The following is a 25,927-nucleotide window of genomic DNA, read 5'->3' as shown; positions in this document are numbered from 1 at the left end:
CTGAATGCCATGCATTCAAGTCCATACACTAACTCTAAGTCATCTCTGCATAGGACAGTCTTCAAAGACCATGATCTAGTTTTCACCAATGAATTATATCTCTTTAAAATGTTGTGTACTGTCCTGAGGGCTTTCATTTGAAGAACTCTTTAACATGGTCATTCAAGAATGACTTCTTCCAGAGTTGCCATTTGAGTTTGTGCTATTAACTCCACAACTTGGGGCTGCGATTACACCAGCAAACATTATTTACAAACCTTATTTACACTGAAAGTTATCATTCAAGTATATCACCCAGAAAAAAATGGCTGCAAAATAAAATACATACCTGAAATTCACTCCCCTGCAAACCACTGAGAAACTAAATAAAATTTAGAAAGAAAATTTTCGGACAGTTTCCTTTTAGGAGTTGGAGGCCACAGGACTGAAAATTCCCTTTTTTCTGACATGTTCAGAGGTCTTTACACACAGGAAAAACAGTAATGTTGAGAAATGCCTTGCATCTCTACGTTTTCAAATGTCTATCCCACGGTGAACAGGAGAAGACAGATTCCTCTGTATAAAACTACTGAACTTCTTAAAACAGTTAATCTACACTTAGTATTTTTTTTCTCTAAAAGCCCAGCGCAAGACCGGCACACCAAGCTGCCGCTACCGGTCTTATTCACAACCACTATATACTTCACTAAGGGAGTAACCTTGGTACACAAAGAAAACGCCCTAAAATCCAGAACATCACTATTTTCAAGTAAGAAAGGAGAGGCTTCAGGCCAAGCCGTATGTGCATGAGGCATTACGCATAGTGTCAAAAGCTCTTCAACTACTCGTTAAAGTTACACAGGCACTTCAAAGCTCCGCCGAATGGGATTCCACAGCTCCAACCATTGTCTTGACCATAACATAAACGACTGAACGCTGCGGTGAGGGTCTGCTATAGCACGGAGATGACTGACAGCCGGAGGATGTGTGAGCAGGGTGTGTGCCACTCAGAACAACTGGATTAAGTGCTCGTGTGATTCTCTGCCCTTCCTCCTCCTCCTCTTCCTCTTCAGTAGTCCATTCCCTCGTCACTCTCATACCTGTCTGAAGGTGCATCTGTCCCAAAGTATCGGTCCCCAAAATTACCTACAAAACATACAACTCTGATTTCAAACAATCACACACACTGCAGACTCTGCTGGGCAGCTGGTGAGCCTATTGGGAAGGAAAACTGCAAAAGCACGGGGAAAGCAAAGTGTTTCAGTGTTTCTGCAACACATCTATGTGTGTGAATATATGCTTTAAATATATCTGAGTACTACAGACGTATTGTGTGTGAGAGACCGCAGAGCACTGACCGATTCCTGGAATGATGTGAAACTCATCGTTGACCTTCTTGTCCACGGCCGTGGTAATGATGCGGACTTTGGGGAAAGCATAGGCTACGGAATGCACGCCCATCTCTGCCATGAGCAGAGACAGCAGGAAGATCTTATCCTCTGGAACGTCGTGGTCCTGTAGACGAGTGGAACTCATGTTAATTATTTCCCATAAGATTATTCAAAAATGATCTTACACTGACGTATTCTCAAACAGTAGATGTGTGCATGCAGAAACCCTCTCACTGCCACATGACACCCAGGGCTATTTCTAAAGGCCACAATATCATCCACTGTCCAGACTCCGTCCTCAGACTACGCTGTACGAAGTTCAAACCAGGCTCTGAGATGCTTTATCAGTGGAGAGGGACAGAGGAACTGCAGATGAATGTCCACTTATCTTGGAAAGCAAACATACTCCAGAGGAGTGGAGCCTTCTATCTCCTCCATTTCATTATCTGTTTTCCTACATTAGACGCATCAAACTTGAGCTGTTTGCTTTTCTCACTATGCAGCCCTCAGCATTTTCAGAAACCCTGCTCAAACCTAGAGCTGCTCTCCTCTTCTCTTATCTCTTCTCTCATTAACCTCACAGATGACACAGTGGTCCAAGGCCTGCATGCGTTTTGTAGACATACAGTTGAGCTCTCATTTCTGCATTTCACATCACTACAAGCATTATTCACATTACTCCACTGCATTACTCATTACTCCATTCTTGTTGGTCAGATCTGGTGCTGATAGTTGCTTCATGCATACTTACATCACTACACAAGCATGATTTAATGGCTGCAAGATGACTGTTAGTTAGAGTAATTAAGGTTAATCAATCATCATTTCACATTATGAAATTTGATTTTTTTTTTTCTGGCAGAGGCTGGAAATGCTGAATACTTCTTAAACACTTTCATGGGAAAGGATCCATGTACTTCAGCATTTAAAAATTACGTATAATTTACCAACCTGCAAAAGGATCTAATATTCCTCTCTGCTTTGGGCCTTCTTGATTCCTTTACAGTACATCGATCTAAATGTGTGACCACGTGCTTTCAGACATGCCACGTGTGTGAAAACACTGATCATTTTATGCACTGACAATTTTACAAATTGTTGTAAAAAGTGTACTGATATAGCTGGTTGGTCTACTGACCAGTAAAACCCGGACGGCCATGAGAGCTGCGGCACCAGTGGACACGGTGCTGTCCATCAGGATGACGTAATCTTCACTGATGTCCTTTGGCAAGCGCAGGTAATGGAGCTGAGTTAAAGCCAGAGCACCAGATAACCATGAGACAAATAAGAGATTACTCAGATTAGACACAAATCACAGACCAGAGACAACTGCCGCAGAGAGTCCAGTGTGAGACTATACCTGACTGAATCTGTATGATACAGTGTGTAATGTGTCAGCCTGTGTTTTCTCTCAGTGCATGTTTAAAATAGTACTGATCATGCAGAGACACTGAGCAGACCACGCTGCTTTAGGGAATTGGAGACTAAGCTAAGAGAAGGACACAACTGGAGGCCCTGAGAGTAAGGACACAGTGTACTAGGAGTTTTTCTCAGGGGAACCCAGACTCTATCTGTATTCAGTAAAGATGATCTAGTCTGCAGACTCTGAAACAACGCAGTCTGAGTGAGAATTCTTCTGAGGTTGATGTCGATGCAGTAAAGGTCAAAAGGGGGCGTGGAAAACTTCAAGCTGTGTTACCTCAGGCTCTCCTGTGTCGTGATTGGTCTGAATGAGAATCTTTCCTAGACGAATGTCTTTGCAAACGGCCATCAAGGCCTGCTCCATGGTCTCGCCTGCACGCAGGATGGACACACCTGTGATCTACACACAACAGACACACAGTCAGCAGCACGTACACATACACAAACACGCACAACAGTTAAATATAAACGGAAATAAAAAAGTGAATGAGTGAAATGAGAAGCAGAAAAAACAGGCTATAGCACACTAATTATTAGCCTTGTTCTCGAACCGTTCAACCAGCACATCGCCAAAAATCTAATCAATATAAACTATGCAGTCTGATAACAATTGTCACGTAAAATCTACTCCTCCATTAATCTTTACTTTCACTTGAGCCAATATCATTTTTGCTAACGCATGAAATAATGGGACCACACCTCGATGAAAACATTCTACATTACACTGATAAGTACACACGGTCCAAATGCTAGTGACACATTTACCCTCTTGCCACTGAGTCTCTTCCCTTCATAAATAGATCCTTGTGGAGTCTCCACTGACACAGACTGGGGGAGAGGAAAATGAAAAATGAAAAGACAGAAGCTTTTAATTAATTACTAATTACAAGGCTATAAACGCAATCATTCAGAAAGAAAAGAAATCACAGAAATAAAATTATTGTGACCAAGCTTGGACAGTCAGGCTTTGCCCTGTGCTGTCTGACTGGATGACACAGGCCTGTGCTGTCCCAGAGCCTGGCTGGATTATACAGGCCTGGAGACTGAAGAGGCAGGCATGCACTACTGGGCTCTCACCTTCAGGGGCAGGAAGGACAGGGCATGTTCAATAAGTAGCCTCATTAATCTCTTTGAGTAGAAAATAAACTCGTCCCGATTAGTGTCCTTATTCCTGTGGGAGAAGAGACACAAAAACGACTGATTTATGGCTGGTGGAGCTGAGCGTGTGTTCATTAAAAACAGTCAGAGGGATGATCCAACCTGAGACAGCGACTGGATGGAGGACAGCAACTCAATCATCACAAATACACTTGTCTGCACTTGAATTACATGGAGACACAGAAATACACTCAAGCACATACACACACACATGCACACGTACACACACCCAGAACTTCTCAGCCACCCACAAAAGACGTAGACGACTTCCTGCCAAATGAGCCACACAAATCACAAACACAGTTAACTCACTGAAAATGATGGTTAGTGTGGTGTTTTGTTAGGATATGTTGAGGGCTATATCTGACTGTAGTGTGTTTTGTGAGGACATGGTGAGGGTCATATCTGACTGTAGTGTGTTTTGTGAGGACACGGTGAGGGCCATATCTGACTGTAGTGTGTTTTGTGAGGACACGGTGAGGGCCATATCTGACTGTAGTGTGTTTTGTGAGGACATGGTGAGGGTCATATCTGACTGTAGTGTGTTTTGTGAGGACATGGTGAGGGTCATATCGGACTGTAGTGTGTTTTGTGAGGACATGGTGAGGGTCATATCTGACTGTAGTGTGTTTTGTGAGGACATGGTGAGGGTCATATCTGACTGTAGTGTGTTTTGTGAGGACATGGTGAGGGTCATATCTGACTGTAGTGTGTTTTGTGAGGGCAGCAGTAAGGGCCATACCTGATGATAGTGTGCATTCCTCGTACTTGAGGGGTGCTCTCCATCACACTGAGAGTCTTTGGTAAGGGTTGACCCTGATGAGCCGACGCCAGGGCAGACCTACACGGCACAGGACGAGACTAAAATGAAGCCTCTCTCAAACAGTGGTCACACCAAATAACAAACAGACTAATTCATTCACATAAAGAGCAGGTGTGTTTAAGCTTTGACATTTGGCTTGGTGAAGCTTTGAATCCATCACAGAGATGTGTATAGCCAAAGTTAAACAGACAGGACTTCATATGTTGGGTCTTACAACAATGCTGCCAAAAGAGAGCCTGCTGGTATCTGGGATTTCTTTATTCGCTTTGTCCAAAATAATGCTTTTAGCATGAGCTTATCATCCAATTAACCTGAACTGCATATACTGAATACTGAAATATCAGTTTGAGACTCTGGACATCACAATGATTGACATAAAACTAAACTCTCATGAACATCTACTCAAATTGACTTACAAAGAAAAACCAAACCACTCACAAAGAGAACAGAAACATTACTGTTTTGATTTCATTGATTCAAACAGTTTTTCTTTTATTGCTGTTGTCAGCCCTGACAAAGCTTAAACCATGCCCTCCAGACCAGACTGTCTTTGACTATACAAACGAAGATTATATAATCAACTCAGACAGGGGACTGGGTGAGACAAATGGAAACAACTGGTGAGAAGGAAATTAACTATGCAGAAAAACATCAAATATTAAACACTGAAAGGGAGATAATTTGAGAAAGAGCTCCAAGAAAAAAATGAACAAACAAGAAAATAAGCATATAAAAGTGAGAAGAGAGGGTAGAGGACATGATGGAGACAGACAAAAGGCAGACAGAGGCAGGAATTTATCCTCACATATCCCAACGCAGCTTCCTCTTGAGTAGGCGACAGATAATCGTTGAAAGAGACGTGATGAAAAAGACAGAGAAAAGAGGGGAAAAAGAGGGAAAGAGAGAACACATCCTGATTAGAGCTCAGAGCCACAGAGACGGACACAGACAGGGACCCTCTAAGCACACGCAAGCCTCAAGTCAGGTTCTGAGAGATGTGTCAGTGGTGCTGAAATCATGGATCTCTCCCTCCCTGTCTAAATAAAGACTTATCAAATCACATCAATGTGAAGTAGCCAGATCTTGCCTAAGTGACTAATTAAAATGAAGGAATTGCAATATGATCATGCTTCCACTGCAGAATTTTAAGACAAAAACAAGACACAACAACAACAACAAAAAAAAACGTATATGCCAAAAGATCACTTTTGAGCTTGGCCAAATCACTGACACATCCCTAGTACCTGTGTTAGTGATAGAAAAAAAACATCAGAGTTAAAGACAAATGGAGGAGTACAGCCAGGTGGATTTTTGTAACAATTACTGATTTAATTGAAGGTTTCACTTTAGCCCAATAGTGACCCAGCACAAACACATGAATTTGCACCCGAGAACTCAACCAAACTGATCTTTACTCTGCAGAATGGTGTGCCTTGAGTTTCTAAGACAGGAGAGCCTGACTGAACTGATCCTTTTGTCCCCTGCTCTTTTTCTGGCATATGTATGAATACAAGGGAAGAATGTGAGATGAAAAGGAGAAAGAGGAGATGAATAGGAGAGTTGGATTGAGGTTGGTGGGAAATTGGCAGTCGTACCTCACGGTGATTTCACGCTGGGGCAGTTAGAGTGCATGTGGCAGGGGTGAGGTGGGGGACACGGGTTTACCAAGTATTTCATTACAAACACACAAAGAGAGGGGGGGAGAAAAGCATGAAATGAGACATCCAGTGGAAAAAAAGCCATTCAAACACTAAAGCTCTTCCCCCCCTTTTATGAGATCATGAAATTCACAATCATTTTACCATGAATCATCTACCCTCCATTGAAACTGATATGATCATATATGTTATACATTTCCCACGTTCCAGCGTATTGCATCTCATATTTCTACCATTCCAACATAAAATGGCACCGGCTGCAAGTGCTTTAATAATCTTTACTATGCACGTGCAGGGCCGGGACTGGGCTTCAGATACAATTAGAGAAGACGATTAAAAAAGCCTCTCTTTAGAAAAACGGGGTCTCATTCTGTTTTCCAATACTGTAGGAATAGTCTTGGTTAATAATATATGGTTAAAGTGGGTTGGCCGTGTGTCATGGCTGGCTTTCATAACTATTTACTGAATCCTACAGACAGAGAACAATGCATTTGTCAGTGTTCAATCTCTGGACAGAAAATCTCTGATCAGTTACAATCTGATGAAATTACAACAGGCTTAAAGGGCATTTACATTTGTTTTAATTTCAAAAAGGCTCTTTAGAGGACGTCTTTAAGTAGAAAAAAATTAAACGACTTTTGGACGTACATGTTCTGCACTTGTTACTGAACATAACCCAGCAACGCGATATTAAACTTTGTCAGTGCTAATCTGTTAGGCACAGACACCAGCGCAACTGTTTTGGTTTAGTCTGAACAGTACTGTTCCTCCATGTTTAGGCCTTCATCACTCTCTCTCTCTTTTTTTTTTTTTTTAAGTCATGCCTCATTAGCCTTAAACAGTCATAGTTCTTCATTTCGACTGAGTGCAGAAGGACAGTGGGTCACACTGTCCATCTGAACATAATTCATGACTTTTAATTCACCCCACTGGGGCACTGAAAAAGATTTTATTAGAGAAGAACTTTTTAGTATCCCAAAGCAATGTGTGAAAGTGTGTGTGTGTGTAACACACACATAAATCAAGTGTCAATCTCTCTCTCTTCCAAAGAGAACTGGTTACCATTAAATAGGACATGAGCGTGCATGTTTATGGGGTCATTCTGTGTCCTCCTGAAGGATGACAGATGCTGGCTTACACTGCCCATTGTGATGAATCAGGATGAATGTGGCCCTACAGCTGTGACTTCTCTGAGAACTATAAGGGACTGCCAGGGAAAAGGCTGACTGTGAGAGGACCATGATACGCAGGGTCCAAAATGGAAGAAAAAAAACCCCACAGTGACCTCTGCGGCGCCTCCTACCATATATCCTGTGATAGGATGACTTTAAACCCTTCAGAAGTGCTCAAATGGAGACTGTACCTTACAGGTCCCAATTTTCTACTGAGGGGGAGAACAAAAAAAGATCTTCACATTTTATTTTTTATATTAAATTGTTTTTAATTAAATTATTATATTTATAAAATGATTTTATTAAATTATTTTAGCACCTGTTTTTGAAAGAATAAAAAGGCTAAGCTAATGACTCGAGCTAGTCTGTCTCAGTACCACACTAGCTGTGTGTTGGTGGGTAAACATCCCTCTGAACAGGCAGACCTTGTTTTAAATGCTACACAAACACACAGGACTCAACAGATCACAGTCCCAGAGACGCCTTGAAGGCTATGGCAGCCTCCTGCAGGATAGCTCACACATCAACAGAGACAGATGTTCACCTCTGCTCTGAAAAGTTACGCTGTATGTTTACATCTAGTTCAGTTCGAAAGGGCAGATCACACACTGACTATTATACTCTGGTCGGGTTAAATCACACAGGTTCTGGTTAAATCACACGGGTTCTGGTTAAATCACATGAGTGAATGTGAGGGTTCTGCTGAGATGTGGCCAGGAGGTACACATAAAAACACGACTGTGAAATCTAACTGTGCTAAAAGCACCTTAAGACTCTAAATCACTGGGCTACATGCAGTGGATGTTCATTAGCCAGTTTCAGGAAGTGACAGTCCCGTGCTTGATCAGTGGTTTTAATAGGCGCTTTCGCACCGGAGGAACTTTTCCATAGTTCTTAGAAGTGTTGGAGAAAGTACCTCCTTTTTCACGTGTTCGCACCGCAGGAATTTAGAACGATCATAGTTCTTAGAACGACGTTTTATGGGGCTTTTTTAGCTCCTACTTCGGGGTAGGTACTTTCGCAGCGCAATAGGAACCTTGTGACTTAGGTGTACAGCCATTGGTCCAGACGCAGGTATACGATGATTGCAACCACCATTTTTACAGATCCGTGCAAAATATAAAGTTTTAGAACGTCTTACATTTAGTTTTTGTTATTCATGTCTAAAAATGTCTTAAAATGTCTGGAATTGTGGGAGGGGAGACATGGTTTTTGTGTTTTATTTTACCAGTATTTTATAACCCCCAACAATGACCATTTCTGCAACATCTAATGTCTATTTGTACATTGAAGAGGTAGCGTACAATCCGCTTCGGTAGGTGCTTGCCTGTCCACTTGTGCAGCTGTGATCCGCATTTTAACATAAAATAAGAATGTGTTTATCCAGTTTATCCAGAAAAAAAACACACACAATGCTGCGAGCAAGTGTCAGGCACAAGCGCTATGCTAGCACCCGAAAAGTACTATGCCCATCGAGTCATTCACTGCTACTGCGGTGGTAAATGCAGGGGGACATTTTTTCTTCCATTGGACTGGGTCTATCGCCATACAGTTTTATTTTCGTTAATGAGAAGGCAGTTATAGGTTATCTAATGCGCACTCAATATTTCTGCCATTCAAATTCAATAAAACTCATTAATTGTGTATACTGTAGTCTAATATGTCGATTTCTTTTCCCGCAGTAATGGTATTTTTTTCCTTTTGGAGGTATTTAAAAGGTCTTAAAAGTCATTAAATTTGTACTTAAAAATGTACAGCTATCCTGGTTAGTCGTAAACAACAGCTCTTAGCTGCTATACCGTCGGCCGGCTTACGTCACTTCAGCGTTCCTACTGGCGGTGCGATTGCAAACAGGGAAAAAAAGCCCTAGAACATATGTAGTTCTAGGGGAAGCTCCCCAGGGGGTAGTTCCTATCAAATGAGACCCTACAACTGTTCGGTCCGAAAGCGCCTAATGGCTCTAGCTATGGAGAACCATTCCTGAGGCACACCCAAGCTCAGTGGAAGTACAGGTTTACTGTCACATACCTTTTCCAGCTGACTATGAACATGCTGTACAATCAGATCCAATGCCACAAAATTCTCTCCTCCTGAAACACACACACATTATCAGATAACAGAAAATCACGAGACAAAACTATACATACAATTAAACAGATACTTACATTAAATCAATTTAACACTCCAGTAATAAACAGTTATGCCGTCAAAATGTTGTTAATCCATAAAATATAAAATTCCTGTCGTATTTCTCCCATTGCAATAAGGAGGTGTTTTGTCAGCAGCATAACCACAGTGACAAACCAGATTCTAAAAGCAGTTAATATGTCTCTTGCCTCAGATAAGCCCTATTCAGACTGGTCTACATGAGAATATCCAACTAAAACTCTTTAAAACCCAGCTTTATTCAATACCCACCTCTGGGGACAACGATGTCCGCTACCTGTACAGTTGGTTCGATGTACTGCTCAAACGCAGGCTTGACAAACTTATTGTACTGTTTAATGACGCCCACGATGTCACGGCAACGCTCTGTTATGTCCCTCCTCAGCCGCCGTACCAGACGAATGTCTGAGTCAGTGTCCACAAACACCTTCATGTCCAGCAGCTGCTCACACAGATATGTATGAAGATCAAATCAACATGCTCATTCAGGCCAAACAGCCTTCTGTTTTAGGATTTAAACTGGTGTGAACAAGAGCTGCTGATATAACAGGCGCATTCTCTGTCAAGCATACACTGGTGCCAACAGGTGGCGACATTGAACTTTCTGCCATTTGGACTGCAGAAAACAAAAATCTTAAGAAGGATACCATGTGCATTTCCTCCCTACTCTTGCCCACCTAGTCACCCTAAACAATCTCCTGCAGTCCTGCTTTATCTTAGTGTATGGTGTGCCCTCTGGATTTTTAAACTCTATGGTGAAGGTCCATTAAATTTATTTCAATCACAGCAAAACAAGTTTTAAAATGTATATCTCCACAGACAAAACAAAACATAAGCACAGAATGCACACCTGACACGGGTGTCAATTCATGCATACATACACACACACACACACATATACATATACATACATATATATATATACATATATATATATATATATATATACACATACATATATATATATATATATATATATATATATATACACACATACATACATACATATATATATATATATATATACACATACATACATACATACATATATATATATATATACATACATATACACATACATACATACATACATACATATATATATATATATATATATATATATATATATATATATATACATACATACATACATATATATATATATATATATATATATATATATATATACTGAGCACTGAGCACTTTATTAGGAACACTATACTAACACTGGGTAGGACCTCCCTTTGCTCTCAAAACACTATCAACTCTTTGTAACGTTCCTTTGAGATTCTGATCCATGTTGACAAGATTGCATAGCACAGTTAATGCAGATTTGTTAGCTGCACATTCACGCTGCGAATCTCCTGTTCTACCATATCCCAGAGGTGTTCTACTGGATTCAGATCCAGTGACTGGGAAGGCCACTGAAGAACACTGAACTCGTTGTCATGTTCATGAAACCAGTTTGAGACGACATTTGCTTTGTGACATGGTGCATTCTCATGCTGTAAGTAGCCATTATAGGATGGGTAAATTGTGACTATGAAGAGATGGACATGGTCAGCAGCAATATTCAAATAGGTTGTGGAATTCAAGCGATGATTGATTGGTATTAATGAGCCCAAAGTGTGCCAAGAAAACATTTCCTACATTACACCACCACCACCACCACCAACAGCCTGGACGGTTGACACAAGGCAGGTTGGGTCCAAGGATTCATGGTGTTGGCGCCAAATTCTGACTCTACCATCTGTGTGCCTCAGCAGAAATCGAGATTCATCAGACCAGGCTATGTTCTTTCAGTCCTCAAGTGTCCAGTTTTAGTGAGTGTGCCCACTACAGCCGCAGCTTTCTGTTCTTGGCTGACAGAAGTGGAACCCAACGTAGTCTTCTGCTGTTGTAGCCAATCCACCTCAAGGTTCAACGTGTTGTGCATTCTGAGATGCTTTTCTGCTCATCACAATCGAGTGGTTACTAGTGGTACCTGCTTGAACCAGTCTGGCCATTCTCCTTTGACCTCTCTCATCAACAAGGCGTTTCTGTCCATAGAACTGCTGCTCACTGGATGTTTTTTGTTTTTCGCACCATTCTGAGTAAAGTCTTGACACGGTTGTATGCAAAAATCCCAGGAGATCAGCAGTTACAGAGATACTCAAACCAGCCTGTCTGGCACTAGCAATCATGCCACGGTCGAAATCACTGAGATCACATTTTTCCCCATTCTGATGGTTGATGTGAACATTAACTGAGGCTCCTGACCCGTAACTGCATGATTTTACGCTTTGCACTGCTGCCACACGATTGGCTGATTAGATAATTGTATGAATTAGCAGGTGTGGAGGTGTTCCTAATAAAGTGCTCAGTGAATGTATATACTAAGCCCCTATTTTAACTCTTTTGCTTGAATTACCAAGCTCAGCACAGACACTATTTAACCCTTTCTCACAATGAGTATGATAAAACGGCTATGGACTACTAGTCTTGACGACTACTCCTGTGTGCTGAGCATCATCACAGCCGTTCCCTCAGAATGAGAAGTCGTTTTTAAAGAGCCGTCTGAGCAGGAGAAAAGTCAAATCAATGGCTGTCATGTAATGTAGAGGCATGACACAGACCACCCAAAAACACGCTGCACAGATGATGCTGACGGTGAGAGCAGACATTATTCAGAGAGTCAACGAGATGGCCGCAAAACAGCAAATGACACACACACACACACACCCTCCACAAAGAGCTGCAGAAGCAAACCTGTCATCATAAAACTGTGTGTAAAGGCAGAGCATGTGTGTGTCTGTGTGGGTGTCTGTGAGAGAGAGGAAGAGCAGGGGGTCACACACACACAGATAGTGGAAGGTCTCAGAGAAGTAGATAATGCTTTATGGCATATCCATTTTTCATCTTTCTCTCTCGCACGACTACTGCTGTGAGAGATGAGCTTGCTGTTCATAGACTGGCCTTCAGAAATACCCATTTCTGCAGTTTCTCTGCAGTATTTAAACAACTCGCTCTGACAGAAAAGCAGAGAAGGGCATTTGAAAATCAGATCCATTTCGCAATTGGACAGAATTGTGGGCGTCTCCAATGCATTAGTGTGCCCCCCTGTGCCCAATGCAGCCCATGTGCCCGTGAAATCGTAACTCACTTTAAGCACTATCGTTTTGCCGATGCACACAAATCCAATTACTGTGTTTTTAATTTGTATGGATTTCTGTCCACTGCTGTGCTTACATTGATCCAGGCACACAAAGGCAGAACAATCACAGCGATCCCACATAAACAGCATCTACTCAAAGGACTACATCCCAAGGCAAGTGGAGAAGGCAAGACTGGGAAATACTGCCACTCATTCCTCATTTTCCGATTGAGGAAAAAGTCGGCTGGATATTCCTTATCTGTACAGTTTCAAAGAGAAGTCTTTTATCCAGATTAAAAGACATACTTACCAGCAGTACCACAGTAAAAACAACCAATTTATTTGAAACCAAAAAAAAAAAAACCCCAGAAAACCTATAGTTTATTTGGATGGATGCTCCGCTAAATGAGCACTCCTCTGACATACTGTGTGTCACAGAAGATAATGAAAGGTCAAACAAAGCTGAGTGTTTAGGAATGAAACAAAAGATTGCACTCCCTCCTGCTTCCTCAATTTCAGATTGATCATTCGAGTGTCTCACTTCACACAGCTACGTTCAACTCTGTCCTGCCTGCAGTAGTGACAGTTTGAATAGACCAGGCAGATACCTGTGAAGATGTTCCCGCTAGGATTTCTTCTTGGTAGTCCGGTGTTCGGAAAGAATTTATTTTACTGGACAAATTTGAAACTACCGGTCACATTTCAATAACAGTCTATGTTACAAATGCAAATGTAATGTACACCTAGGTTGACGAAAGAATGACAACAACCTCAAATCAGTTTGACTATTTAATGATCAGTAATGATTAAGCAAAACGAACAGTAATGATTGAGCAAAATCTCAACATTAGCTGCTAAGATGTAGGCTATTATGAAACATCTGTAACCTGTAACATCTGTAACCTGTTTAAAAAAAAAGGCAAGGCCTTCTTGGGATGAAATGTAGCCTATAGGCCACCAGGTAATATTTCATTTTCTTCTTTTTTTCACTGCAACAAAGCCCTCTACTGCCAATGTGAAATCAAACATGTCCACTGTGTCTTTGCAGCTCGCTATGCGCATAAGCCGCGTCACTCTCATACCATTTGCATGAGCATTATTACCGGACATTATGACTAGCAAGTTTTTCATTTGTCAGTTTTTTATCAATTTTACCAGGGCAAAAAAAAAAAAACGGTAATTACTGGCTAACGGAAACCCTGACCTGTAACTGTGTGTGGAACGCCTGGGCTGACAGCAGGCAGATGAGAAATGTGTGAGAATGGAGGAGACTTGGGCTGAAAGAGGCAGGCAGACCACAGCAGCTCTGTATTAAATCAGACGCTCCGCTGTCTCTCTGCTCGGCTACAGTCATTAATCACACCCCACAGAGACTCTAGAGATAAAACACCCAGAGGGGGCACCCAACACATGCAACCATGACCCAGTCGACTATTTTAAAGCAGCCTTAGAAAAGAGAAGCCCAGAATGCTTTTCTTTGTGTTATCTGCAAATTCCCGCAGGCTTTCTCCGCTTAATGTGATAAAAAGAAATATAATACAAACCCTACAGCAGGAGGGAAATGTGTTTGATTTCCACTAGTCAGTTTATAAACCAGGAGGACCCCACTGCACAACAGATACTGCCCATCTCGTTGAGTCTAAAGAGGTCCTCTCTTTCCTTTTTAGCTCTATAACTGAGCCAGTGTAAGCACAGCATAGCAGAACAAGGTAACTAGGGCTGTACCCGACTCAGAATTTTGTCAGTCGAATCGAATTTGGCTGTTCAATATGAATATTCGACCAATTTTTTTACATATAGACTATCTGGCAATCAGTGAATGCATTAGCATGAGTTTCAGCCTTTGGCATGTAGGGCAGCAACAAAGGATTGCCACTCCTGTTTGTTCTGGGCCAGTGTCTTTATAGTACCCCAGGTGTAGTGCAGGGTCTCCAGCTCTCTTTCCACTGTCCGACGTCATGTATTCTTGGGTCGGTCTCTTTTTCGTTTTCCGTCTGGTGTCCAGTTAAGGGCAGTTCAGATGATGCTATCCTGCTCTTTTCGGATGACATGTCCAATCCATTTCCAATGTCTTCTCATAATGATGGTGGCCACGTTTTCTTGTTTGCACCAGCTGAGTAGATGTTGGCTGAGGATGGTACTGGGCCAAAATATTCACAGTATTTTCCACAGGTTTTTTGTGTGGAAGGTTGACAGCTTGTGGAGATCACTTTGTCATTCTCCAACATTCAGACCCGTATAACAGGGTGGGCAGGACGCAGCTCTGGTACAGTCTCAGCTTAGCGTTGGTGCTGTACTGGGCTGACCTCCAGATGTTTAGCTTTTGTAAGGTGTTTCTGGCCTTGCTCAGTCGGCTCATGATGTCACTGCCTGCTCCTCCATCATGTCTGACAATGCTGCCTAGGTAGGTGAACTCCTCAGTTGTGGGTAGGTTTGTTCCATCTACTTGGAGTGGTGAGGGATTAGAGATGTTCAGCATCATTAATTCCATTTTCTTCTGGTTGATCTTCAGGCCTACTTGCTGTGCAAAGGTGCTGAGATGAGAGGTTTTCTCCTGCATATGCTGATGTGTGTGTGAGACCAAAGCCACGTCGTCAGCGAAGTCCAGATCTTCCAGTGATGAGAAGAGAGTCCATCTGATGCCTCCTGGTTGGTCTTCAGTGGTTCTTCTCATTACCAAGTCCATGATCAGGTTGAAAAGTAGTGCAGACATCACACAACCTTGCCTCACTCCCGTCTTGACTGCAAAACTGTGTCAATTGTTTCCAACCTGGCACGTTAAGTTGGCATAAAAACTCTTGATGAGATGGACAATCTGTTGTGGGATCCCATATGTACGAAGTATGCGCCATAGACGTTCTCTGTGGATACTGTCAAAGGCCTTCTCAAAATCCACAAAGCTGACATAAAGTTGCCTCTGCCACTCTGTGCAGTGCTCAGTGATGTTACGTAGGGTGAATGTTTGATCAGCACATCATCTACCTTTCCAGAACCCTGCTTGTTCTTTCCTAAGCTGGTTGTCTATTGCGTTTGATATTCGTTGTGTTATAATTTTGGCAATGATTTTGCTGGGGATAGACAAAAGGGTGATGCCACGCCAGTTGTTACAGTTGCTCAGGGCACCTTTCTTTGGAATCTTCACAATGATGCCTTTTGTCCAGTCGTCAGGTATCTCCCTCCTCTTCCATATGGCTGTGAAGAGTGGTTGGAGTGCTGTAGCTGCCAGTTCTGGGTCTGCCTTCAACAATTCTGCATTCAGATTATCCTACCCAGGAGTTTTTCCATTCCTGAGGGATTTGATAACGGAGATGATTTCTTCTTTCTCTGGTGGTTCAATGTCAACATCCAGGTCGGTCTCTGCTTCTTGTATGTCAGCCTCTACTGTTGGTGTCGGTCTGTTGAGGATTTCACTGAGGTGTTCTGCCCATCAAGCCAATATTTCTGCTTCAGATGTAAGAAGTCGTCCCTGTTTGTCTGTGATCGGCACATCGATGGTTCCGTGATACTTTCCGCAGATTTTGTCGGTAATCCTCTCGTCTGCTCTTACCTTCCTCTTCACTTTTCGGTCTGCTTCTTTGTACTGTGTTTTGTATCTCTCCTGCAGCCTCTCAGACATGGCTTCCGTGACCTTTTTCTTCAGCACTCTCCTGTTTTCAATGGATTGCCACGTGTCAGATGTAATCCAATCCTTCCTTTTCTTATGTTTTGTTTTTCCTAGACAGGCTTCGCTACTTTGGGAGTATGCTGTTCTGATTTGTTCCCATTTGTTGTTAAATTTGTCGGGATCTGGATCTCTTTGTGGGTTGTCTTCTTTAATGCCCGTCAGAGCTTCAAACCTGTTCCTCAGCTGCAGGATGAAAGCACTTTTCACTCTGGGGTCACGCAGTCTCCCCACATCGAATTGTTGGTATCCTATTGCTTTTCGCCCTGTTCTCCTCAGTTTGAGTTTCAGTGCTGCTGTTACCAGGTGGTGGTCACTGCTGACATCGGCTCCCCGCCTCACTCGGACATCCAGGAGTGATCGTCTCCAGGAGCCACTGATCATCAGGTGTTCAATCTGATTTTTGTCTCTTCCATGGGGGGGAACACCAGGTCAACTTGTGGATGTCGCAGTGTTCCTCCGATGATGAAGTCATGGGTGGTACAAAGCTCCAGCAGCCATTTTCCATTATCGTTCATGATTCCACAGCCCTCACTCCCCATCGCTCTATCGTAGTTTGTGTTATTGTTCCTAACTTTTGCGTTCAGATCACCCATTACAATTTTCAAGTCCTATCTTGGTGTCCGTTCTAACTCTGTTTGCAGTTGTTCATAAAATGCATCTTCTTTTTCTTCATCACTGTCATTTTTTGGGGCATAACACTGGATGATGGTGGTGTTGATGTGCTTCCCTCTCATTCTTACCTTCATAAGTCTGCTGTGGACAGGTTTCCATTCCATCAGATATTTCTCAGTTCCTTTCTTGACGATGATAGCTACCCCTTCATGATGTTTATTGTCATCCCTATCTGAGTTAACTACTCTCTCTCCTGTATTGGTCTTATGTCTGCCAGATCCTATCCATCTTCTCTCACCGATGCCAAGCACGTGCAGGTTGTAGCGTCTCATTTCAGATGTTACTTGGGCTAGTTTCCCTGTCTCGTACATGGTTCGGACATTCCAGAAACCGATCCTGGTCTTGTATTTGGTGTTCAGGACTTCCATTTTCCTGTCAGTAGCTTCCTTGCAGTTTTCACTACTGCCATTCATACAAGTATCTTTCGATGACTCGAGAAGCCCGTTCCACACAGTAGTGTTACAATCTTCTGTTGCTGTTTTTGTAACAAGGCTTTTTTAACGGGACTGGGTTGTTAGCCATGTGCCCAACCCCCAACCTGGAGGACCAGAGGATCGTTCTTCGTGTGGCCTCTACCCTTCGACCTGTTCAGTTTGGGTGACCCTACCAGGAGACTCAGCTCCCACTGGCATAGCTCTAGGAGTCCCCGAGGCATGCAAGCCCCCCCCGACCGCGTCAGGGTGGTGATCCTTTGAATTGCTGACATATAATGTCTGGTTACCATATGGATTGGTCAGAATAATGACACAGGCAGCACACATGTATTTCTGTTTAAATCAAGCTCTTATAGCCTAATTTTTTTATTACTTTAAACATTAAAAATAATGTGTAGCCAAAATGAATAAACAGAACAGTTTAAAATAAATTCACTGCATTGCCCGTTATGAAACAATAACTTCTTGTCTTGAGCATAATAGGCTTATTAGGCTACTGTACTTCTCTTTCAACATAATAAATAGATCATAAGTGTAAACGAATGAATAAACAAATTAAACACTTGCAATTTAAGATTTAAAGTCCTTGAGGTGAAAAAGCAAACGTTTGTCTTCAGTCTCTTTTTCGATGGCCCCCTAGCTATGCAACTTACCTCTTTCAAGTGGTTTGCCATGCTCAGTGTTGCTGAATGATAAGCGGATTCTTGCATACAGAGTTTGCATTTAACTTTGTAAGGGCTGTCCTTCAAAAGTTTGAAATGACGACCTATTTAAGACTTCCTCTGAGACATGGTTATAGTTAGCCTAGTGTACCAACCACTCCACCTCAGGTTTGCCGCTTATCTCATCAGTTAACCACCAGTGCATGTTGTCACATGGATTTGTTGTCACGCGCACTAGTTAGCCCTCCTAGAATGTAAAATATATCTATGATTCCCCTTATTTATAATTTCTGACTGAAATGTTATCCCTGTGCATTTCTGTAAGCTTGTATCTGTCTTATCCTGTTACTGTAATGCACACTGACTGACGACAAAAAAAAAAAAAAACAACACTGCTCGACTTGAAGAATCTCAGTCGACTGACGGGTCTCCGACAGATGAATCGATTTGTCGACTTTCAGGGGGAAGCCCTAAAGGTAACCATTTATTTATTACCCTAACCAAGCATTCTACCTCTCCTATAGTCTCCAATTCTCACTCATTCTAATGGTGTGCTGACATATATATCTCTCATTTTTATAACATCCTGCCTACGCCACATTTTTTCATTTCTGATCTACTGATGATTCTTTTTCCTCTATCCTGCCTCCTCTTTTCCAAATTTGTCTGCCTCTTCCTCTCCTCATTTGCCCCTCTCTCTCACTTTTTCTCTGTCCGGAGTTCCCCCCCATGTTCTACATACACTGTCTGTCCTCTCTCTCTGCTTCCCCGTCTCACGTGGCTGCCTCAGTGCCTCCCTTACAGTAACCTCATGTTCACATTAACTGAAGCAAAGGATGGACAGAGTCAGCCCTGTATTTTCTCCTCCGTTTTCACCGATGCAAAGAACCAAAGTACTCACCTTTAAAAGTTCCTTGTTGGCAAATGCCAAAATTCCCTCAAAAATAACAACATTGGCTCCATAGACCGTTTTCTGTGGAGGAAAGCAGACACGTAGGAGCGATCAGGATATCACTGGGTATCATTACAGTTGGGTATTATTACAATTACAAAGTGGGTATCAGGAACTGGAAAATACCACACACCCCATTTACAGGTCATTATTTATTAGAAGTATTTTTATTATTAAATAACAGCGTTACTATATTTCAAATATAAATACATTATTCATTCCTGTTTTTAAAAAATATTTTTTTACTCTTTGTTTCAGCATTTCATTGTTTACAATAATGCACGTGTGATAACTGATAACAGACAGGCTGTAGACCAAACCTGTCAGTAAGTACTTTAAAATTAAACTGAGTGTTTACTGGCCAAGCCCCCTCAGCAGGGTGGGCGTTCTCGCTGATTTATTGTCTCTATCCAGGGGCCTTGTTTCCTGTAATTACTGAGGAGTGCAGCTCACTGATAGCACATAATGAGATTTGTCTCAGGAGGCAGTCTCCCCGGGATCGCTTTAAAAGGGCCGCGAGTCATGGCTCTGCTCCTTAACGCTACAGATAATCAGAGCTAGAGAACAGGCTTTAACACTTTCCGCTGCGGCAACGGATTACAGTTTAATTTGCTCCATATCATCTTTGTGTTAAACCAGCGTTATTCCAAACACATGCCAGATGTCAGTGAGATCATCTGGGTGCAGAGTGACCACAAAGAGGACTTGAACTGTCTGTGTGGAATCTTATTGGCTATGGATTCTCCTTCTTTCCAATTCACAGGTGAGTCACACAGCTACTCATTATCTCTGCTCACCTCACTGCTCCTCTCCCAACACATTCCACTTTACACTGCTTCTCTCCCAACACATTCCACTTTACACTGCTTCTCTCCCGACACATTCCACTTTACACTGCTTCTCTCCCGACACATTCCACTTTACACTGCTTCTCTCCCGACACATTCCACTTTACACTGCTTCCTGGAACACACCACGGCCGCAGAGTTTTGTTATGTGTTAAGAAAAAAAAAATATATTTATCACTAATGCCTCCCTGAAGATAGATACTTAGGCCCAAGAACAAACTTCAATGTGTTTTGCTTTAGGGGTTTTAAATTCCCAGACTTGACTGTGCTTTGAATTTGAACTCTTTGTAAATTTCCCTTCCCACTAGAGTAAACTTCATGAGTTAGGGATCATCAGATGTTACCCACATCTTACTCTGAGGTGCTTGTCAGGGAGACAGCAGAGATGCTTTGATGGTGTCACAATCCCATTAAGGAATACCCACAAGCATAATGGACCACTGCCCATGGATAGACCACTTTAGTATCGATCCCCTACCGTGTGTGCTCCTGCTCTCATAGCCAGAGAGCCCTGTTCACAACAACATTTACACACAGTTCTCCTATATTACTCCCCATTCACACATCCTTCAGTTCCCCTGTATAACTCCCCATTCACAACTCCTTCAGTTTTCTGGAGGACCCACATGGATTCTGAGGAGAGCTTAGGTCCAGAGCGGGAAGGTGCAGTGGCTGATCCATGCCTCAGTCACTAACACTGCTTACTATTACACTCCACCGTAAACACACCTGAGCCTTGAACACTCGCCTGCCTGCCATCTAAGGGCGTCATTATATTAATAACAGAAACAATCGTAAAATCGGCTTTGAATTACCACCCATTTCGTGGGATTCAACTAACTGCTTCATTTCTCTCAACCATGAAATTGCATTTGCACTTGATCGCATAAAAGCAACAGTTAGCTTGGCATGTGAGGCACATTTTAACGGCCAAGTCCAATTTAAACTCCTCACATGCAACCAAGGATAATTTGATTTGTTTGATATTCACTCTCTGGTAAGTTTTTTGAGAGAATTTAGAGCATGGATATAATGGGAAAACCACAGTCTACGAAACAAGTATTTCCAGAGAAAATTATGTGTGAGTGTGTCTATGTGTGTGTCTGAATGTGAGTTTTGTATGTGTGGAGTGTTTTCCCATTCCAATATAATTATGAGAACAACAACTCCTCTGATGCACTGTTTGATAAATATACACACTAAGCTGTACAGACAGAAATGTCTTTAGAGAGAGACAGAGAGAGAGGGAGAGAGACAGAGAGAGAGAGACTTACCCACTCCTTGCGGCGACTGTGGGTGGTGAAATCATAAACTGGCACTTTGATGCTTTTGCCTTTTTTCAGTTTCCTCAGCACCGTTACCAGGAGCTCAAAATCAAAGGCATCAGGATGATCAAAGTTGTACTCATTCCTGGCAGCAAGCTCCTGTTCCTCTTTGGTCAACACCTGCTCACAGTAAAGACACACAACAGCATGAGCAAAAGATGGGACAGCCACAGAAAACTCCCTTCTCCCAGAGCCAGTGAGCCCAGCTCTCTGCACATTAGTCACCTAGACCTGTCCATCACCACAGATCTGCGGAGGTCACCAAAATTTCAAAAAAACATGCTTGAAGCTCAATTTAAAGGGGAGCCCTTCTGACTGATCAAGTCTCAAAGATTAACCACCATCAGGACACCACACATCACACTGTTTTTTTTGTAATGTTGGGAAACTGGACAGAGCACTGATGGTAAGTGAATAAACACTTAGGCACCAGTAATTCTGGCTTTCAGGGTAACCGCTAGCATGATTTACACAAATTATTTCATTAAACTGTTAACTGGGTAGAGGTTTGGCAATTACGGTGCGAAACACAGATTAATGACCACACTCTCCGGGGATGAGGAGCAAATGCATCTCAGATGGCCATGCTTTGTCGTGACTCACAGAACTACTCACAGAACTTTCTGTGAATACTCAGTGGCCTTCGCAGGCTCTCTCATGCCACACAGGTCAGCTAACATTTGCGGAGGCATTGGAGGGGGGCAGAAAAGGTCAGGGAGAGACAGAGAAATGTTGCTGGTCCCTAAACACTGTTGTGTGCTCTCAGAGTTTAACACAGCATTCCTCTAAAAAACTGTGAGAATGCCAAATGATTTATCTTTAATTTTGTCCATACAAATTCATTTATCTGTGTGTTTAGAGGATAATGGCTGAAAAGGCAGACAGAAAAGAAAAAATTGAGAGACCATAGGCTACATACAGGAGAGGGCGGTGGGGTGTCAAAAACTCTGAACATTGAGGGTAAAGCAGCAATCCAGTTAATGAGAAAACTGGGCTTAAAACTGTTAGAACTCATCTTGGTGACACTGACATTTGATTTTCTTTAGTCACATTCACTGGTTTAGCCTGAGCAGTCTTGTTCAGTCACAGCTTTACCTTGTAGAAAGAATCCATAGAGAGAAGCACCACCCATGGCACATCCAGGGCCTCAATGATCTTATTGGCCACAGTCGTCTTCCCAGAGGCACTGCCTCCACACAAACCTACAAAACAAAATCAGCACATTAAAGCATTTGAAGAGTTAAAAAAACACTGAACACACAGCTTAGCCTTCTCTGAACACACAGCTTAGCCTTCACTGAACACACAGCTTAGCCTTCTCTGAACACACAGCGTAGCCTTCGCTGAACACACAGCTTAGCCTTCACTGAACACACAGCGTAGCCTTCACTGAACACACAGCTTAGCCTTCTCTGAACACACAGCTTAGCCTTCTCTGGACTGAGTTTCTTTTTTACATGATCATTAAGATGGGGAAACAAGTCCTCTCAGACAACTATGAAAAGCTCATGTGACAAAATCTATATCAGGAGAACTGCCAGAAAACCGCACAACTGTGCGCTTTTCCTTCACTCATAACTCAAACAGGGAATGTGTACCACGGCTGCCATGACTGTATGTGCCAAAGAGGTTCTGCCACACTCCAGTCTAAACGATGCTGTCGATACATCTGACAAGAGAGACTAACACAAAAAGAAAGGTACCTTCCACTAAAACATATCTAAGCTTCAACTGCTTATGCCCTCAAGAGTGTGAATTGTAACAAAAAAAAACATGAAAACTAAACTAAAATGCTGTCATAAAATGCTGTCTAAGCAAAAGAATGTGAAACACTGCTCTGCACAATAAAGATCGACAGTTGTTTTCTGAAAAGCAAATAGATTAATAACTAGATCCGGTAAAAAAGGCCACTCAGGAGTAGCACATACAAAACATAAAAATGAAATATGGGAGCAGTCAAGAGCCTCCTGCCGCCACACGGCCAAAACAAGACTATACTTCTTTTACGTATCCTTTCAATCTTTCCTCTCTCTGTTCCTCATCCCCCTCTCCCTGAGAGTGTGTGTGCGTGTGCGTGTGCGTGTGTGTGTGTGGCCCCTGCTGTAGGAAGATCATTCCACTCGGGTGGGTTTACTCTCATGTCCGCAGGTCGGATGAGAGCTGGGGAAAGTCAACTGGACTAGTTTCTTTTTACGGGAAGAATCGAGCGGAGCACATCCAGGTGTGAAATTGTAGCCCATCAGAAAGTCCAACTGAGGGTAACATACTGCATAATAATGGTAACAGAGCTCTCTCTGTGAAGCAGCAGGGCTGCACAGTATGACTAGACAAAGGCCTTAAGCTGCCATAACCTAACACACACACATCTCCAAGTACCTATGCACACACTGGGGTGTCGCTATATGCAATTCATATAGATGGAATCTTACAACTGTCACTTTGTAACAGAGGCTTGGTGACATAAAAAACCCTACAAGAAAATCTAACAATGACAAACACAGTATAGACACACACACACCAAATGCAAACCCAAAATATCCATTCCTCCACACAGAGAATCTAAATGAACCATAGTCTACCAGTATGGCCTAGTATTCATAGAAGGGAACATCCTACCAATAACAAAAGCCTCTTTGAAGGTGGTGCCAGTCACATTGTACCAGGGCGGGCGCCCTGCCGTGTAGATGGTCCGCTTGTTGGTCCTGAGGAGAGGTGGCTCCGTTTTGCTTTGGCTGGTTGTGCGTTTACGTGGCGACAGCGAGGGGGTCAGAGGGCACCGGTGTCTCAGAAGGCCATCGAGAGAATCCTCCCCACTGCCACTAAAGGTTGAGACAGAATAATGAATCTTTGTTTCCTTCCTTCTCTGTTACACTATCATACAACTGTGCAATCACTGCTCAGTGCATGATTATTAGATTCATAACCTAAACCTAACTGCCTTTAGAAATGTTTTAGAGGGACATCTCTGTGGTAACCTGCTTTTCTTTTCATAAATTGATGGTATAAAGGTTGTGTCTGCCATCAGTGTCCACAGTGCCATCAGACATGCCTTGTAATCTCATGATTGGCCCAATGTGATCTGAGCAATGTCATTATTTAGAGCTGTCCAGCAGAGCACAGAGCGGGAATTCAGGGTCTCTGAAAATCCCTTGAGCCAGCCGCTCATACTGGGGTTTCATGTCCGTGTGAGTGAGGGAGAGGGAACAAAGCTGTGTTTCCTCTCCAGGAAACCACACGGCTGCACAGTCAAACCTGGACCCTCGTCTGAGTAAGACCATCATCACATGGCCGGACACTGAACAGCCTACTGTCGTCAAATCGCTGAAGGAGCCTCAGCCTCTGAGGCCTAGACCAGACTAAACGCATCCCCAAACGGATCTCCGGCCATGTTGCTTATCAGGATGCTTACAATAACCGGTAGACGCCTCTGAATACATGAAAAAAATGCAACGCAGCTGTTCAGCCAGAAACTGTAAAGCTGCGTCCAGTCCAAGGGCAGCAGTGAAATGAATAAGCTAAACCAATCTTTTACAGCGTCAGTGTAAGTCAGTCAGGCTGTAGAGACTTACAGGGCATAAGTAGAGACAGACAGAATCCACCACGCTAGCTGACACAGATCTCACAATTCTGTGAACACGACCAAGCAATTGTTCACTTGCTGGTTATCTCCCCGTTTGCTGACTTTCCGTAAATTACAATCGCTGTGCGTATGAAATTCTATTTTGATTACTAGGAAAAATAATGAACATTCAATAATGCTACACTGTTTAGTCCTGACATCCCACGACAGGCAATGAGTAGCGAGCTAGCCAACATTCATGGCGCGCAATAGTGAGATGCAGCCACACTTAGTATTAACATTCATTATATTTAAACCCTAAACTGTTCTGCTTGTGAGGGCAGATACAATAGCTAACAATTTCCCAGAAATAATACTGCTACTAAAAACTTCTGTTAGTTTGATTTATAGTAGGATAAAATTCAGCCACAAGCTGCAATGGCTAGCCCAAGCTATCTTAACAGTATGACAGTTAGCAATCTCAGCTAGCTCCTGTACTCAGCTCTGCTTCACACCGAAACTGTAAATGATCTGAACATTCGGTTGATTAACACTGAGACCAACTAATTCACCTGTCTGATCTGGACATTGATTGGTCGTCCTCTTCTCCCACTTCTTTTTGCAGCATTTGAACATCAGCTTGGTTTGTTGTCAATGCCATGTTTTCATTCCACAGAACTCGTATGCACCCGCCGCGTAAAAACACATGCACGGAAGTCTGTTTACGTCATCACCCCCCCCCCCCCTTTCTCTCTCTGTCTCTCTCACCTTCTCTATATCTCTCTCCCTCTCTCTCTCTCTCTCTCTCGTCAGATGTAGTATGCAGGATCCCAAATTTAGCATGAAGTATTGTCACTTTCCCACCAACTTCTGAAGTAAAATTTGCCTATGAATAAAGCACATGCAAAA

The 25,927-nt window shown here is 42.6% G+C and overlaps 1 protein-coding gene across 2 annotated transcripts; it reads right to left on the bottom strand.

The window, feature by feature from the left end:
• Positions 1 to 1,048: 1,048 nt before the first annotated feature.
• Positions 1,049 to 25,679, bottom strand: si:ch211-243j20.2 (uridine-cytidine kinase-like 1). Of its 2 annotated transcripts, none has more exons than XM_030771096.1 (15): positions 25,591 to 25,679; positions 24,076 to 24,317; positions 22,555 to 22,661; positions 21,409 to 21,579; positions 19,236 to 19,307; positions 10,022 to 10,211; positions 9,632 to 9,693; positions 6,369 to 6,385; positions 4,693 to 4,791; positions 3,870 to 3,963; positions 3,558 to 3,620; positions 3,070 to 3,192; positions 2,509 to 2,616; positions 1,338 to 1,494; positions 1,049 to 1,125 (listed from the first exon to the last, which is right to left on the bottom strand). In XM_030771096.1, the coding sequence occupies exons 1-15, from the start codon at positions 25,677 to 25,679 to the stop codon at positions 1,049 to 1,051; spliced, it is 1,671 nt and encodes a 556-aa protein (XP_030626956.1). The 2 variants fall into 2 exon arrangements, with proteins under 2 accessions (XP_030626956.1, XP_030626957.1); XM_030771097.1 differs by lacking the exon at positions 6,369 to 6,385 and adding an exon at positions 5,579 to 5,598 and having other exon boundaries at positions 24,076 to 24,272.
• Positions 25,680 to 25,927: the final 248 nt, after the last annotated feature.

This window comes from Chanos chanos, chromosome 4, assembly GCF_902362185.1.
Source record: "Chanos chanos chromosome 4, fChaCha1.1, whole genome shotgun sequence".
Taxonomy (NCBI): domain Eukaryota; kingdom Metazoa; phylum Chordata; class Actinopteri; order Gonorynchiformes; family Chanidae; genus Chanos; species Chanos chanos.
The sequence above is the reverse complement of the archived record's forward strand: the minus strand, read 5'-3'. Positions and strand labels throughout refer to the sequence as shown.

Excerpts from the sequence above, each read along its gene's own strand:
- si:ch211-243j20.2 (XM_030771096.1), bottom strand. The coding sequence starts at position 25,679 with ATGGCATTGACAACAAACCAAGCTGATGTTCAAATGCTGCAAAAAGAA. Across the intron at positions 21,580-22,554 it reads CTATGGATTCTTTCTACAAG|GTGTTGACCAAAGAGGAACA; the intron begins GTAAAGCTGTGA and ends TACTGTGAGCAG. Across the intron at positions 19,308-21,408 it reads ACAGTCGCCGCAAGGAGTGG|AAAACGGTCTATGGAGCCAA; the intron begins GTAAGTCTCTCT and ends TTTCCTCCACAG.